At 29.7% G+C, this 19,307-nt stretch overlaps 1 protein-coding gene across 2 annotated transcripts; it reads right to left on the reverse strand.

Moving 5' to 3' along the window:
- Positions 1 to 3,049: 3,049 nt before the first annotated feature.
- Positions 3,050 to 10,773, reverse strand: LOC128155232 (uncharacterized). 2 transcript variants are annotated; one of them, XM_052816841.1, is made up of 4 exons: positions 10,635 to 10,773; positions 5,147 to 5,309; positions 4,064 to 4,271; positions 3,050 to 3,972 (listed from the first exon to the last, which is right to left on the reverse strand). In XM_052816841.1, exons 2-4 carry the CDS (start codon positions 5,246 to 5,248, stop codon positions 3,938 to 3,940), a joined length of 345 nt encoding a protein of 114 aa, XP_052672801.1. In that variant the 5' UTR covers positions 5,249 to 5,309; positions 10,635 to 10,773; the 3' UTR covers positions 3,050 to 3,937. The 2 variants fall into 2 exon arrangements, with proteins under 2 accessions (XP_052672801.1, XP_052672799.1); XM_052816839.1 differs by lacking the exon at positions 10,635 to 10,773 and having other exon boundaries at positions 5,147 to 5,404.
- Between the last annotated feature and the right edge of the window lie 8,534 nt (positions 10,774 to 19,307).

A 19,307-nucleotide genomic window follows, 5' to 3' on the forward strand; every position in this document is an offset into this window, starting at 1 on the left:
AGTTTGTTTTCTGATTTATTTAACGTTATGTATTTGTATTTGCATTTGAAGATTTCAAACATCTGAAGAAATAGAAAGAGGTTTTTTTTTTATATTATAATAAAAGAAATGCCAACAATGTCTTTTCTTGAAGGTTCCATGACAAAAACATGGCTGACGAATTGATATCAAGGATTGGTGTCGAGAAAACATGAACATTGATTAATTTACACGGACATAGTTTTGAAATATTTCAAATAGGCTTTCTTAACACCAACAAAATCATGCCAAATCAAAACAAAACAAGTTTAAGGTATCCCACTCCTTTGTTTACCCACACAAATGACATTAAATGATATTGATTTTCCAATATAAATACTATTATTTCAATCAATGTAATGATTAAATACCCACGATATCCGAATACCTAATGACCTAACTTCGAATGAAACCGTGTTTTTTTTCATTTTTTCACAAGAATATAAGACTCATCTCAGCGATCACAGTTATCTTTCCTAACAGATGAACAAGAACCTTGAAGTAATCGATGTTATTATTTGATTGAATTATGTCGAGGTCTTTAAAAGTGTAAGAAGCCATTAATTATATATATTTGTATGATTCAGAGTCCACAATTATATAAAAAAACAAAAAACATTCTCTTCCACAATTTCCATTTCGTTTATCATTTATTTCATATATTGTTGTGAACCATTCAATGTGGCATAAGCAACAAAAGTAAATTGGAACCCCTTCCTAGAATCATAGAAGAAATACAAGAAATAATATCCTACGTTATTATAAAAAAAAATACATAAAGTAACCAGTAAAAAATTATCAGAGGTAATAATATTGAAAATAATGGCGAAGGACGAGTTTTACCTTGAAACCATTCGCCATGTGTTTTATATGAAAAGCGACAATTTGAAATACATCAACTTGCATTCCATATTGCTCAGATTGTTTCTGAATACGATTAACCAAAAAAGTTCAATCAATAGATTATTCAAGAAGACTGTCATATCCTTGGGGAGATTTGAGACATCTTTTCAACTGGTGTTTTTTTTTTCTCTCCCTGAAATGAAAGCATGTGATAGGCAGTCAAGTTCCAACACCTTTTGATGAAAACCAGTTAATTTAATTTTGATCCTTCTTTTATTTGATTTGATATAACATAAAAAAAAGAAGATATCAAGCCATTCATAGGCTTAAAGATAATCAAAAAATCAAAACAATTTCTTTTAAGATAAAACAGATATGGAAAATATATTGGGGAAAAAAATTGCTACATACACTTTATCATAGAAACAATCGAGGGATGAGACTGGTAAAATGATAAAAAAAAATCTTTGGGTTAAGAAATGAATAACTGTAGAGACGAGATTTATTAAAAATCTCATCAATCAAATGTACGAGCTAACACTTTACTTTATTATTCATGCTGACAGTTTTATTTTCACTCATTTAGTTTGTTACAAATTATCAGCTCTTATTAGTATCCCTTCTTAGAAATTCTATTTCAGGTGGCCAAATCACTCACTGTCAAACGAGTTTTTAAAACATTTTTCCGGAATAATATTGGAAGTCTTTTTTCACAAAGGAAGCTTTTAAGTATACTATACATATAATTTTATAATTTTTTCTTTCAATGTATATCTTTTGTTGAAACACAGTAAGAAATATTTTGGAATCTTTCATTATTCTTTATGATAAGAGAGCTAAAAAGGAATAGGTTTTATTGAAACAAATAAGAAAAATTTAGAAAAAAAAACCCCACGATATCATTTGAGAACCGAAAAAAAATTACTGCCCGAAAACATGTTGACCCTTACATTCTTTGGCTCTGTGAAGCGTCCTGATTTGCTCGAAGCCAGAGAAAAAAAATCAAAATAGATTCAGATAGGCATGATATCAGTATGTAATACATAGACTTAAAATCTGTCAACCATAACCGATGCAATGATAAAGGCAAAACGTTCTTACCGGTGAAATTTGATAGGTACACACGTGAAAGGTTTAAAATTGCTTTATTTGATTTTTTTTTACCTTTGTTTGAATTCAGATAAATTTTATTCCCATTTTAGATAAGCACAACCAATCAAAAAGTTATATAAGAAAATCTAAATCCAAAATCTCTTGGTTTTTTTTTTATATATATAAAAGGTCTACGGCCCTTATAATATCAACATCCGCTGAATTCGTTGACTGGTAGTTTGGGGTCTTATCAGGAAATATACTGTCACGTACATGTTTATACATTTATAAGCTTTTAAATGAATGCATGTGATTTCGATACAATATGTTTTCATATTTTTTGCATTCACAAAGGATGTGTTTTCGTGATATTTAATATATTTCAATCTTTAGAAATGCTTACAATATAAATGAAATACATTGTACATATAATTAGAAAAAAATCATGTGTCACCGATGCGTGTGTTTTCATTTACCCTTTGCACTAACGTTAACAGGTACTAGTACTCGGGTCAAGGAATGACCATTGGTGGTTCATTAAATCTCTGCTGGATGACAAGAGAAGGCCATCGAGGCGCGGGTCACGTGTGTAAGATGGATCGTCATCTGTAAAGATGACACATTTTTTGATACAGATGACGACCATAGCTGTCATTTTCTAAATAGGTGGAATACTTTCAAAATATTTATGGAATATTTGTCCTGAAGGTTACACTGTAACGGTTTAAAGGACCTCGTGTTTGGTTTCAAGAACGGACGACAATTTACTACATAAGAACTATTTATATTTAATTATGACATCCGTTCAACTGGAATGTTATAAACCTATTCCTTTACGATCTATGTTAAATCAGTTTTTAAATATATTTTATTTCTAGTTCATTTTCAATTATAATGATTACACGATCAAAGTTATCTATTAATCATTGGTTTTCTGTAAATTCTCTGAAACAAATTTTACTTTCAGATTATAAACGAGCTGTAAATTTCTAATTCAATTAAGACAAATGAATCCGGCTCCATGTGAACGAATATCATTGATGCATCATGCAATCACTCTTACAGACAAACGCCACACAAATAAATTAAAGCCAAATTAATTTATCAATGTTTATTGGAATTATTCATGGAAGCAAAAAGAAACAATGTTTGAAAAAATATATATTTATAGATAATATGAAAACATGACTCGGAAAATTTGAGCACATATAGAATGTCTTACAATAAAACCACAACCTCAGAAGCGAGATACTAGTAATAAATATATACATGTACAAATACAGGTGATAAATAGAATGTAGGCAAACGGCCTATTTGTAAGAAATAAATTAGTGTAGTTGTGAAAACAATGAGGGTACGGCCGGTGGAAAACATTTTTCATCGTCTAATTCAGGCGATATGTCAAAATATATAACAACATTACATGGCGTCACAAGGAACTGACCAAACTAAATAACAAAAACCTAGAAGGTATATAATGACCAAAAACCTGCATCTAGTCATTTGGAATGACAAAAGTCAATGCTACAATTTCTATATAAAAAAGATGTCAAATATAAAAAAAAAAACAGCATTGCGACAAAAACCCACCAACTATATCATTCGCAATAAGGCAAAATATGTAAAACAAAATAGGGTTAATACAGATACATATTTACCAACGATTAGTTTGATATGTCGATGTTTTTCTAAAGTCATCAAGACAGTCAACATTCGCTTCATGCTAGCGTGTGTTCCGCTCTGTTCTAATTGGAAAAGGCTGGACAACCGCGAACGTCGTTTCCGGAGAACAGAAAATGGACTCCCTTACATTGTCCTGCGAAGCAGTCTTCAGATTTGCGAAGAAATACAAAAAAGAATAGCTTGAACGACGCAGCGAGGACATGGTGACAAGGATCACGTGACAAGAACAACAGACGTTGACATCACCAACAAAAATGAACACAACCAAAACCAATTGGGGATGGTTCGGTGGTCCAGGGCGTTATGGGTAATGGTTCCGAATCGCAATTGTCAGTTCTGCAATAATTACAAAAAGTATGAGAGAATGTGAGAACAGTTTAGAAATCAGCCTGATAATGTGGAAAAATTGTAAGATTATTGTATTTACCTTCTTTCGTGAGTGCACCGTCGCCATTTACATCACCCCATTCAATGTATCGTCTGCTTATTTGGTCAGCCATGTAATCGTCGTATTCAAAAACACTTTTGTAAAAATCACTAATGTCTTGGTGGGTAACAATACGCGCATTGCTAGCAGTACTGTCAAAGATATACTCTGCTAGAATGTGGGCGTGAGCATCGGATTCAGAGTTCCTCTGAAAATGATAAGAAAGGTCAAACTCTTTAAAAAAAATATTATTATAAATAAGTACATATATATCAAATACATTCATTGCACTTCATGATCATTTAAAATGTTCGACATTCGACACTAGATTGACGCATAGAAATTCTAAACTATAATAAACCAGTGATAGACTAGGAAAAAATAAAATCAAATTAAATCATCAGTTGTAAAAGATAACAGTAAAAATTTTAGTTTTGAAATGAAATTGCAAAAGTTCTAAACCCGGGATTTTATTGAATATTAATGTCAACGTAAACATATTAAGAAATTTGCTTTGCTTTTATTTAATGATAAAAACCAACAACGACTTTTGCGCAGTTCTTAACCAGAGAAAATCAATCCCTAAGTAATGAGTTTAAACCTGAAGTCTGCCAATTTCAAATTGACTCAAATCTACAATTTCATAACTTTTTTTAAATTTATAACTATGCTTTATTTCAGTTCAACAACAATACCCATTTACAAAAGCCAGATATCCAGGGCATTAGGAAAGTTGGCATCATTATAATAATAATGAAAATAACAGAACAAAAGTAATTTATAACAGGTTTGTCAAACGCTTTACCGTATTTTTAAACAAATTCATGTTTGAAAATTCTAGCATAATATCCATATCCTATCATGATACATGCATCATATACAATTTCATAACTTAAATTGGCAAACAAAAGTGCCATAGTCTTCAAAAACACATGGATACTGCATAAAATTGCTTTTGTATTTCTTAATATCACAAGAGATTACCAGTATATAAATTATAAAAAACAGAGACCATAAATATTTGGAATTTAATAGACCTATAATCAAACAATCTTGAAAGACAAGAACAAATATAAAACATACCTTTTGATGTGTGGCATTTCGTTTAAATATGTTATGCAATGGTAACGACACAACACAGCATAAAGAGTAGAAGAGAATCGCCGTTCCAATAGCCCCCTTCATGTTTTTTTCTTCAAAGTCCTTTATCTCGAAGAAAGTATATCTCACTCAGTTGAACAAGTTACTGTAAATGACAAAATATCAAGTGCGACACTTCAGTAATGAGTAAGTGTCCATGGAAATATCTTTTACATCAATACTCTCACAGTTTTTCAAATACTAAAGCTATTTCATGGAATGAACCATTTATATACTTTTGTTATTAAATTGATTGATCGCTATAACAGCTTGGAATGAAGGCCGGCCTTTTGGGGGCTGGGCTGGAGATGTTGCCAGTGATGATCTTTGGATAACAATGCCGACCGAACCCCATCCCACGCGGATATTCTCAGACAATGGCTTCTACTACAAATAGCTGTGATACCAATGCAATATGCAGCATTCTGGTTCAACCAACTTAAGTGACTTTTCTTTCACAATAGTGTCAGAATTACTGCTAACAGGCGCGCACCCAAACGCCTTTCATTGACTGGGTTCAATAAAAGGATATTCATTCAGATATGTTCTGGGTTGTTATGAATGAAGGCCATAACGTTATTAAGTCCATGCGCGGATCTAGAGGGGGGGGGGGTCGGGGGGGGGGGGGGTCCCGACCCCCCCTCCCCTGGAAAATGAAAATTTATTAAATTTACATAGTAAAATTATCGCGAAAATATGCCTCGGACCCCCCCTGGCAAACACAATTATCCCTCGGACCCCCCCCCCCCCCCCTGGAAAAATTTTCTGGATCCGCGCATGAAGTCAAACTTTGACCGGTCTCCCGCTAGACGAATGGTGTTTGTGTTTTTATTCCTCGGCAAAAGAAAGTTCAGTTGCACTTCAAGCACCCGTAGGTTTATTTTTCAGCGATGTTATGGTCCGAAAAAAATATTTGTTTGTAGAACCCCTGGACATATTCGCATTCTTTATCAGCAACAAAATAATTCAGTTATCATGTGGACGCATTTTTCTCCCATCACTCCCGACAAGATTATCTATCATAGACGTGTGGGGAATGGATTGTTTGTTTACACCAAATTGTCCAATCGGAGAAGCCAAGAGGTTGACCTCTCAGAATTCTGGATGCCAACAGTTTGGTTACTGAGGTCATCGTTGAGAAATGCTCATCGACTGTTTACATGTAGGAACTTAAAAGTTCAAGGAGAAAATGCTACCATTAAAAACGAGAAGGAAAATGATGTATTAAAAAAAGTAATTGCAAAGAAAATTTGGCTTAGGGTAAAGTTCTAGCATCTTTATTATTCTTGAATATTCAATTGAAGATACAGATTTCAATAAGTTGGTTTATGTGTAATTAATTTAAGTCATTAATTTAAATCAAATTAAGAAATATCACTTTGAAATTTTCTGAAGAACAAATATATCCAAATTTTATCCAAAGAAATTTTGGAGTCGTGCATGAGAATTGCTTTCGTTTTGGCAAGTTAATTTATCATAAAGAGAGGTAACTCTGATAAGTTCCCCCCAATAAAAAAGAAAAGTGAAAATAATCTAAAAAAAAACCCACACCTCATCAATAAAAATAAATCATACTGGAAAACGAAATACACATCAAAATGAGAATACTAATCTATAGTTGCCTCTTGACTTAATTCACACGGATTACGTAACACATTGTACTTGTCATACTCGCTGCATTGGCTTTAGGCATAGGGCCGCAAAGGGAAGTCATGGGAGCACTTTAGAGCGGAGGTCTGCAACAATAGTTGTTGGAGAACCAAAAGAAGATTAATTAAAGCGTAGGTCTCCAACTTGTTGTTAAAGAAATACGATAGGAAGGGGTCTAAATTCGGATACTTGCGACGTGTAGCTATAGGAAGTTAAGAACGGAGGCCTGCGACAAGAAGCTGTAGGGAAACTATAGGAAGGAATCGAAAAGATATATAGTATAATTAACTTAGTATTCCGCGTCATGTTGTTAAAGGGATAACTCAAAAAAGGAGATCTTAAACAGAGGACCATGATTTGTCAATGAAGGAATACAACAAGAAGAGGTATTCAAACAGAATTCTTAGACTTAGTTTTAAAAATACAACGGGAGGTCTGAGTGCAGAAGTCCGCAAAGTTTAGTTGTAATTAAAGAAGAGGAAAAGAAAAAGATGTGTCTGAGCAGATGTCCGCATAGTGCAACATCATAAAAGAAAGTCTATGAGCGAAGGACAACGATGCGCAGTTATAGAAATGCATTGTTACAATGCACTTTGAAAAATTACGCACTTTGAACATTTTTTTCAAAGTGCGTTATTTTGGGACCAAGTCAACGCACTTTGAAAAAAAATTATATTTTTTTCAAAGTAGGTTGATATCGTTGATATTAACGCACTTTGAAAAATGTTCATGGTTTAGAGAAAAAAAATAGTTGATAGTTTTATATAAAATAAATGATTGTTTTAACCTTGTTTAGCTTAATGTGATATATTTAAAGAAGAACTCATTGCATTCTCAGCTAACTGGATAATCAGTTTCTAGATGAGAATTTTTTTTCTTTTCTCATAAGACAATATCGACAATTTACACAGAAACAAAATTTGGGAGGTTTTAATTATCCAAAATGACATAAACTTCATCGCTTAGCAACTGCATTTTCCTTTTTTTGAGTATGTAGCAAATTTACCTCTTATCTAGTATATTAGGCTATGCCCGAACGAGTATGATTTATATATATATATATATATATATATATATATATGAATAATGGAGATCAATGTATAATATATTTCAACTGGCTTATTGCAAATATGATGTGAAAAAAAGATACCTTAGTTCTGTTTTTCAAAAACAATAGTGATCTTTTAGAAGATCAGTGCGAGAAAATTAACCCACATCATTTTGCTTGTTTTTAAGTTTATAATAATTTAATGTTCGTTAATGTTAATATTCTTTTATTGAAGTGATTTATTTGATTAGAATACGAAAAGATGGTTATTGTTGAAACACATAGATTCTTTAACATACCACTGGAAAAATTATTGTTAGGCCAGCTCGTTTTTTTCAATAACACTGCATGTACTTGTACAGATCATATTTCTTTTTCCGATCTTAAATGTTTAACCAAAGTTGCAGACTATCATATGTTTTGGAAGGAAAAATGAAGGGTAGGGGACCTTCTTCTTGTAATCAATAAATGATGCACTGGTATTTGACCTGTATCTTTGGTTAACCCCCACCCCATCCCCGTTCTAAATATGTTAAATTAGATTCATGAGTGTAAACAAATCATCATACAATCAAGAAATTAGAAATTCATTTCCAGAATTTGTGATATAAAAATATTTTTTCAAAGTGCGTTAAGAGTGTCGATACTAAAAAATGTTGATGTACCTTCATAACGCACTTTGAAAAAAAATTTCAAAGTGGGTTAATAAGGTCCAAAATTTAACGCACTTTGAAAATTTTTTTCAAAGTGCGTTGATTTTGTCCAAAATTAAACGCACTTTGAAATTTTTTTTCAAAGTGCGTAATTTTTTCAAAGTGCGTTGCCACAATGCATGTAACGCAAGACTGCCTAGAACCGGGTTTATTAATTACAATACTACAAGAGAAGATCTTACAGCGAAGTTACGCAAAGGGTAGTCATATAAGTCATACCGTAAATCCGATTATTTTCGGTTTTTTGCGATCACTTTCACATTGGGAAAAGTACACTAAGCTCACTTATTTTGATAAAAAAAAAAGGTTTGTTATCTTGTGAAAATATGCCTTCATATAGATTTTTTGTAAGATAGTGAACGAATAAATGGTGTAGGAAAATGTTTGAGATTAAAGAGTAAAAAGCATTTATGTGTTGACAATAGAAGAATCTGTCTACATTACAGAATCCTTGATGATGTAATCGTAGTGTTTTTGCATCAGTTTTCTTCCCAAAACAAAATACTCCAACTTTTAATAAAAATATCATTTTTTGATAAACCCACAAATTATAATAGATAAATGAATGAATAAAAAATTAAATAAATAAAACATGTGCGTACCTATTGCCTTCGTGTTAAAATTATAATATTGCATATTAAAGACCTCAAGCTACGTTCAAGATAATAGGTTGATCATTTACATATGTTTGTCACCACAACCAATACACACTTTAGAAATGAGTAATAAAAATAGACTGTACTAATTAGGAAATTTTTTTGCACAAATGCTAAATATTTTTTTATGTTATGATGACTATTTATAGAAAAGGTCGGTAAAGTCAGTACCTATGTAAATAATTTATCCTCTACTTTTGATAACTAATCTTGTATATATTCTATACAGAATAATGTAATGTTAAGCCGAGTTACAAATGGTCAGAGAATTAAATTTTACTCCAAATATGATTTATATACTTTGGAATATGTAGTAAACTTACGTGTTTTTCTTAATTTGATAATTATATAATTTTGCATCTAACAGAGCCTTCAATTTATTTCCGCTTATTTAAAAAATAGGTGTATCAAACTACGTTCTAGTAATTAAAATTGTGAATTACAATTTTTTACTGCAAAACTTTAAGTTTATTTCGCGCCAAAAGTACCACTTAATAGAAAAGTAAGCAGAAAATAAATTCGAGTTGAGTGAAATACAAAAAGAAGCAATTTTGCAATTTTATGGAAAAATTATGTACTGTACATAGTTCATGCAGATCTAAGTATTATAAGAAAATGCAAATGAATACAATGATTATATGTTCACCAATAGATCACAATAAAATATTTTACAAGAAAAATGGATATTGCGTCTTTAGAGTACATACTAATGTTTATATTGATTAAAACAACGAGTAAAAAAATCAAAATGGCAATAAATCTCTATCACTCTATTTTACAATGTATCTTTTTAGTTAAGAATCTTAAAAACATTGTGTAGATACTATAACTCTGTGATAAATATAAGTTCACCATAACATATAAAGTGCAAATACTCTCATTTGATGTGAACAACCGATAGTTCAACAATTTTTTAAATAACTTTAGATGCAAAAACCTAGCGTTTGCTTTATCTGTAATTGTCAGTCAAGTGTCAAAAGGAACGATTAATCTTATATTTAACATGACAAGGTATGAATACTATAAACCAAAATATTTGATAAGAGTCAAGTATTTTCTAAAATGATAACACAAAACAGTTTTTAATAAGAGTTGTTTTTTCATTTTTGGTAAAGATATTATCAAAACATTTCAATAATTTATTATAAGTTAAATTAAGAATATTTGCGTGGTTTAATTATGCATAAAAAATGATCTAAAACAGAGGACTTTAAAAGAAAATCAATAAAGCATCGTTCTATGTAAAATTCTAGTAACAAAAAAACCCACAACTTTTTTTGCAAAAAAAAAAATATATGAAGAAAATATATATCAGAAAGCTTTACGAAATACCTTAAATATTCTATGAAATTTATAGTATTTACCTTTGGTACAAGACACGTGCTGCTCAGATGCAGTTGTCAGCTTACTGTCTACACTCAGGCTTGAACTTGTCTATTTACAGTGTTTGTCAGAGAAACTTCGTGTTAGTGTGATGTATTTGAATACAAATGTACGACTTGCAGACCAATCGCGCACTAAGACCGTTTGTCATAATGTCACGTGATATTTCATCGACATCATATTTCACAATATAGCCATGATGATGAAATGGATAAGCGTCAAGTATGCGAGCTTAAAGAAGACAAGTGATGAGAACTACAGATGTATAGGATCATATAGTTGTAATAACATGCATTGTCTATTACCGTGTTGTGGTTTTTAATACCCATCTTGCTATAAAGAAATAAGTACAGTCATTTATCTTTTCTTCAATGATGCGAAACTCAACAAATTTTCGCGGAATATCTATTTAAAATCATTTGTATTCCTCCTTACACTGGTAATACAATTTTCATATAATGAAAATCTAGCTTTGATTTTTGATAATTAAACAATGAAATGCTTGAATATAATTTATGCATGTATACAGGAACCAGTGTATACAGTATAATTTAAAAAGCTGTTTAAGTTAAAACCCCGGCCCTTTTTGACCGATCAAGATACCATCATAGCTTGTTTGTTTCCATCAATTCCATAACGTTATTATAAAATTGTTTGTCCTTGTTTCGGTTGTTAAAGTGATATCTTTGACCTGTTAAGGAATTAAAAATTAAAATATTTTACTTTTGTATCGAAAAATGCAAAATAGCAAGGTAGTCTTTGCGATGGGACTAAATGCGAATCTTGGACATTTTCATTTTTTGTGTAATGCTTTGAAGGTTTTTTATATCTCGTAATGACTGATCAATGTATGGTTTTGATTTTTAATGATTTTGATTACTTTGAATTATGAAGTGTCTACTTCAAAAACAACATGTTTAAAGGTACCGCGACAAATCATTAACACAAGGCCCATTGATACAATACGTTTTTATTTCTTGTATAAATATGAGTATGAATGAATACCTTAAATTATATTTCAGATTTCTATATGTCTAAACTTGGAATGTCATAATTTCGATATAATATATATCGTTCGTGATACATTTGAATGAAGAATATTGTGGTAAACTTATGATGCTTTTATCATGACCATTAAGATCTTGATTTACAAAAATTATTTATCAACTAAATGTTTAACTATAAGGATGTAATAAACTCTTATGACAACAACTAGTTAATACTGTAGATGCTAGTTAAACTGTAGAGTCAATTTCTTAGAGAAATTCAAGTCTGATGTATTTACAGTATAACACATAGCCATGTATTAATTTGAGATCACTGAGTTGATTTCAAATGTCGTCTTTTTCGTAATTTTGTATATTAAATCAAGGTGGGTGGATTGACATTCATAATTATATTAAAAGGTTTATTAATTAAATTTAAATAGAACCTGTTGATATTTCCTGCTTTATCTGAAAGAATTATAATTGATTATGCTAAATTAACTCTTTTCATTAATATCTCGATTTAATCACGTATATTTTTAAAAAATAAAAATCGCAAAAACAAAGAACCTACATGTAATAGTTTAACACTTTAGTCAATTCTAAATCCTTGACAGACATATTCCAACATTTAGTTTAAATAAAGAATAAGGAATCATTCTTTCAGTGTTATGAGGTGATTATTTCTGTCGAGGCGTGAGCAAATCCAATAAAGCTTGAAGAGCTTTATGATAAATTTGAACACGCCCCGACCGAAATTATCACCTCATAATTTTCAAAGAGAATGATTCCTTTTATTTATATAATTTTAAGCCATTGTACGATTAAATATTTAGATATGAATACGCAAACCCCGCTGGCGCTCAAATTATACGTCATTTGAAGTTATGGGTTATATTGTACAAAATCGATACGTTGTGTTATCACAGGCAAAGACACTGGAAAATATAACTATAGCTAAACAGATGACATGCGCTCTGCAAAGTGTATGCCAGTACATTTTGTGTTTGTAATCCGTTCAATAGTAACCTATTTAAAAAATATATATATATAAATTGTATATGATTTTGGCAGTAGTTTTTTAAATGATATTATAATCAATTTTCAAAAATTGTCTTAAAATGAATGTTAACCATAAATGATATAACACTTCACACAGATTTTTAGGCAAGATAAATGCAAACTATCTGCTTTGTATGAAAAGATTTATTGAATATAATATTTAATCTATGTAAACAAAAAAGTCCATAAAATTGATTAAATCACACATCGTCACACCACAATAATTTTGTGGATACTTGTGTGACGAGGAATAAATGCAGCTGTCTAAACAATGAAAAGTTGATTGACAGTCAGACAGACGGTTATAACTCATCACTCAAATTTAGATAAGTTATTATTTCATTTCTACTCAAATGTCATTAATTGTTTTGTTTTTCTTAAGTCTGTGAATTTGTTTACGACAAGGCTAAGAATACATCCGCACTTGTATTTCGCTAAAAGTATAAGTACTGAATACACCAAAATGAGGTGCATCCGTGCTATTTTTAATATTTATTTTTTTGATAGTATTGAATTTTGAATTGAATTTATTGAAATATTCTTCAAGTACTGTTGAATATAAAAATATATATTCACTTTGAGTATATCGAATAAAGCAACTATTAGAACACACATGAAGTCTTTAACTTAATCTTGGATAAACATTATTCATCACCGTTATAAAATCTCAACGAGTGCATTGTACTTTTTTATGACTTTTTAGGGATATTCAAAAAGTTAAAGTTCACGTCGTTGTAAAAAAAAAAAAATTAAAATGACACTAGCGCGTTGTAGAAAACCCTTAAGAAATATTTATGAAAGATAACTGGTACTGCGTATTCTTAAATGTGATAATCCTTTTAAGCTTAATTGTATATTTTGTTAAGGGGCATACTTTATACACTGTGTTTCCCCAAACGAAAAATAGGACAATTCTTGTTGTAATCCTTAGATTATGGATTCTACTAGGTCAGTAGGTTTATGTGACTATAATTAAGACTTTAATTCAGAAGATTGAAAAGGAAAAAAAAGACATCGGTTACAAATGACTCCAAGTCATTTGATTTTTTTTGTGGTGATATGTACTCTTTTACTTTTTTTTTTTTTTTAGATCAAGTTGATAGGAATCAACTGACAATTCTTTTATTTTGTGGTTTTTCTGAGTTAAACAAAATATGTTCACCATTGTTATAACCTAGCTAATATACATCCACTTGGTAGATAATAGAAGTTTGTTCAAAAGAAAGGTCAAGCTGGATGGATTCATGTGGAAGTTTGACCATAAAACAAGGTTTTGAAAAGGCTTTGAATGAAGAAGATTCAAGTTTCTTAAACTCTGGGTCGAAATTGGGTTCACTAAAATCTATATTGATTATAGTTTTACTTATTTACATTTTCCAGTGTCTTTTTTTGTGATAACACTACAAATCGATTTTGTAATGTATAGTTCAAAACATTCCATTAAAGACCACTTTGATATTTAATGATTATCCTAAAATTGCTTCAATCATATAAATATAAGTAAAGTAATTAGGAATGATTCTTCAAATATTATGAGGTGATCAAATACGGTCGGGGATGATCAAATATATCATAAAACCTTTCGGCTTAATTGGATTTGATCACAGTAGACTGTATTTGATTATTTTTATTTTCTTCCAAGCAGTCAAACGGAAGAAATTATAATATATATTATTTAGTTTTTTGGATTGCCATTTAGTTACATGTACTTTGACTAATCTCAGACTATTAATTCCGCCGGAAATTCTGGATTTTTTTTAAATTACACATTTAATTTTTTTTTTTATATAGTTAATTTAAAGTGATTTCTTACAAACTTACTTACAAATTATATAGGTTTAGAATCTTTGACTTCTCTTAATATAGCAACGCGGCCACAGTAGAACTTTTTGGGTATCTTGCTTCTTTATCATTTATAGTTTATCAAATATGAAATGTAAGAAAAATAAATAACAAAATTTTCTGCTTGTTAGAATTTAATTAGAAATCACCCATATTTCAGGTTTAAAAGTTTTTAAACAATAGACAGACACATGAAATGTTTAAAAGAAAAGCGTAGATACAATGAATACTCGTTATTATCGTTTTCTTCGGAAATTAATGATCGCAATCTTAATGAAAAATACTGCATGACACTTTGACAGAGATTGTGTGTGTATGTGTATTTTTTTCAATATTTTCCACGAAATACACAATTTGAAATACCATTTGTAAAAGAAAAATTAAGCACCATAGAATATGGAGTAGCTTATCCTTTGTAACTGACGCTTAGGTTAAATTTATGTAAATTTGAATTTGGCTTAAATATTTTTTTGGTTTTTATTCATGCTTTTCTTCTCTTGTTGAGGTTAACCACATTCACTATAAAGTAGTTGTGCATCTTAAATTTTACATGTTTATAAAAATGTACATCCTTTTAGAAATAATTTGTGGTTTTCTTCACATTCACTGAATTAGACGGCAATTAATTAGGTAAATTTGTCAGAACTTAAAATGTATGAATGAAATGCTAATGAATTATTTGACTGTTTATAGCCAGCTCAAACATTCGGTGTCTCCATGTATCAAGTATTTTGTTTTAGAGTTTTAGAATTTTTAATCTAATAAAATATCAACAAGACACATTTCGAAAGGTAACAATTCTTTCGCAATCAATGCAGCCAAATAAATCTATGTTTAATTCCGAAACGTTTCTATCTTGGTTTTCATCAGTATTTGCGTTCTCTCTGAAGCTAAATGTCTGAAATTTTTAGAATCAAATTCATGTAAAAATTGGGTTTTTTCTCAAACCCTTAGTATGAATTATTAGTATTTTGTGTTATTTTTAATTGCAATATATATATATATATATATATATATATATATATATATATATATATATATATGCTAGAACTATTTTCTTTTTATGCGTGCGTATAATTTTATTCCGCTTACTGTATGAGCTACATGTCTAACATGTATAGTAGATCATTTAAAGATTTTCTATACATTCGAATTTTTATAAAAATCTTCACTTTTTCTGTGATTAAAAAGGATTAAAATGATTTTAAGTCATATTTACATTTAAGGAAAAGGACATAAAATAAAGGCTTAAGATTAAATTTCTTATTTTTTACAAGTTTGAGGGGTATCATGCAGCCCATTGCGTGGCCTTTTAAAAAGAATAATGCGTTTGAGGTTGCATTCCGTAAAGTTTAGCATACAGAAAAATAATTTGCAACGCAGCGGCTGTATTTATATAGTTAAGAGTTCTGTTTGTAAATAGCATCGTTTCCTCTGGTACTTGTGGTGCGGATTAAATATTTTTAGAGCTTTTTTATATTGAGTAATAAACTATTCACAACAACATGACTCGAGCCTTGTTTACATAACAACGAATTGTCAGCCCTGTATTTGCTTACAACTTTAAGACTGCCACTCAAATTTTGCTTGGTCATTAGAAATGCATTCAAGCATTATAAACAATAAAAAAGAAATTCAAAAATTTTTGACCGAAGTTGTGACCATGTCCCTTTAACTCTAAATAAATGTATATTGATTAAAATGTGTATATTCTTAGGAAAGAAACTTCTTTTTTATCATTTTGGGTCCAAAAAATTTGAATTAGAATGATTTGTAATTTTTGACGTGTTTTCAGAAATGTAAAAACCTCATAATTTCAATAACAACAATTAAAAATAACCAAAAATAGATTTATATAAATTATAGTATACCTTTGTAGATTTAATTAAAGAAATAATTTTTCAAAAAGAATTTTGAGGAACACATCATAAAGAAAAAAACACCTTTGTTTTTAGTACATTTACTGAATAATAATATGTAACCTAGTTGTACTGTTAAAAAAATGGATACATGGCAGTATTCAGTATTTAAAATCATCATATAGTTGTTCCTATCAAAATATTTCATTACTTTTCACTAAATAATTCTTTTAAAATTCAGATTTTGTCTAAGATAAAACTCTGAAGTGTTAGAGAAATCCTTACTTATGTATTAAAGATTGGCGATTAAGTTTCCATGGAAATCTTTTGCATGATAGACGGCACATTTCAGCTTTGTTATTAAGGGAAATCTTTAGACAATAAAATATACATTTTATTTTTTCTTAAGGGAAACATACAAACTTAAGTATAATAACTTTTAAGTAAACTGCGTTTGATTTTTATTTAACCTTTTTAATGATAATATCCTATTTCAACTTATATATACTCATTATTAGCCTGAAAACACATTAATCCCGTTATAAAAATCTATAATATTAAGATATTTGTAAACAACATAATTATGAGGACCTATATACAAATGGCATGTATCTTCCATGACACACAATTAATTTGGTAAGGAATATATTCGTTATTGTAGTCTTAAAGGGTGATTTTGGTGAAAAATTATTTTTTCCGATTTTAATATTTACAATGCCTTAGAAAGACATTTTTAATAGGCAAGTGTCAGTTGTTGAGTTATAAGCGAGTTACAGAGCTTGAAATTCTTGGCTATGTAAACAAAGCATTTGTTTACATTTTAAACGTTGAAGTAAAAATTTCAGTTTTAAACCTAAAACTAATGTGTTAAACGTTAGGTACTGTTAATCAATGACTGAAATAAATAAAAAGATAGACAAATAAGCTGGAAAAGGTTTTTTACTGGTATATTGAAGCTATGTAAACAAAACAGGGCACGAACACATTACAAAGAATCGTGAGCCCTGTATCTTGCCTTTAACTCTACGAATGACTCTCAATTTTTATTTGATCATTAGAAATGCATTTCTAAAGAATTGTAGATAATAATAACTTAATAGAATTTGACCAAAATCGTGACCATGTCCCTTTAACCTGCTCTACTAATTATTACTTATTTTATTATCTATTTACTCTGAAGCGCTCTTGTTATAAAGCATAATAAAGATAAACAAGCGTCATAACAAAAGCATTCTGGAGTAGAGAAATAATAAAAGTTAATATATTCGTGGAGCAGATTAAGACTACGATTATAATCCATACCTAATATTTTGTTTGTAATGAAGGATATAAAGTAGAAAACATTTCATGCAATATTAGGGTCCAAAAATTGTAACATAAACATTTTTAAATTGTTTCCAGGAAACTCTCGAAATTCAAACAAAAAGAATATAAAAAATGTATTTTGTGTCAACAAAGGGAGGAAACAGTAGAAAGATCAACGAGATAGAGGGGAAAAAGAGAAGAAGAGAGTAAAGGAGCCTGTTAGGATCTTTTTACAAATATCTATCACCAAAAAAAAAAAAATTTGATGCATAGAATTGTTCAATCTAATCAGCTTTTTATTAGATATAATTACAACTGGCTTGTCATTGCTATTTTGCAGAATTCGATCCATTCAACATAGATTATATCAAACTAACATATTTTACGTGCTTGTCCGAATTCCAACAGAATAAAATAGGTACATACATGTATATTGAATATGACTGTTCATAGTTATGTATGAATATTGTTATATAATTTATTATGCTAATTTTTCTTAAATTTTCTTGAGTAGATTGATTGCAAGTGTGGCAGAAAACTTTAATCTTTCATACTTGATTACTTGCAGAAAAATGGAATAAGAGGAATGGCACATGCCTGATGTGAGTATGTGTACATGTGTCCGTCTTATTGTCTGAATTGTTATGAATGAAAAATATAACACATGCTACGCCCTGTGTCCTGACTGTTGTAATTAGAATAAATAAAAATAGTAACATGTTTCAAATTTACATGATTTTGTAGGTATGTTGTCTGACATTTAAAGGCATGTTCTGTTTTCTGGCATGGTTATCATATTATGGTTAAATGGTAATTTCAAATATTTTTATACAGACTGCATGATTATTCATATAAATTTAGCAAAAGCAATATTGGTTTACAAGAATCAGATAAACTACATATACTAATCATCGAGTAGAAACATACATCACATTTACAACGATAAAATTTTATAATTGTGATTAAGTTAACAAAATCAGATCAGATAATACCTGTTTACTTGTTAAATACATGTCTTGTATCGTGTTAAACGATTTATGCATGTAGTATTATGGTTGAAAACCAATTTTAATTCTGCCAGTTGTATTTTCAATAAACTACTTGATTAAATAACTGATAGTTAAGGTAGCGATTTATTTTTAATTAGTGGAAAATGAACTTGTACACCTCCCCTCATTCTTTGTACTAATTGCAAAAAATATATACGGGAATATAATTCCAATAAGTCATGTATATATATATATATATATATATATATATATATATATATATATATATATATATATATATATATATATATATATATATATACATATCAGCAATTTTCAATAAGATTATATAGGAAATTGAATAATCTAGTATCTTGTGCAAATGCCTGGTAAGGTAGTACCCTAATTTAATTTGTTGCAAGAAAACTGGTCAAAGTAATAGTAAATCAACAGCGAATTCCTGGAAAAATTCAGGAGCGTGTTATCTAACCGTAAAAGAAGAAGAAAATATGTTTTAGAAGATAAAAATAATAGAAGCATTGGCAATTCTTTTTTTTCACCGTCCAATCCCTGTTTAATTATAATCAAAAACATTTCAGAAAAATGTATTT

The sequence above is a fragment of the Crassostrea angulata genome, chromosome 7 (assembly GCF_025612915.1).
Source record: "Crassostrea angulata isolate pt1a10 chromosome 7, ASM2561291v2, whole genome shotgun sequence".
Lineage (NCBI taxonomy): Eukaryota > Metazoa > Mollusca > Bivalvia > Ostreida > Ostreidae > Magallana > Magallana angulata.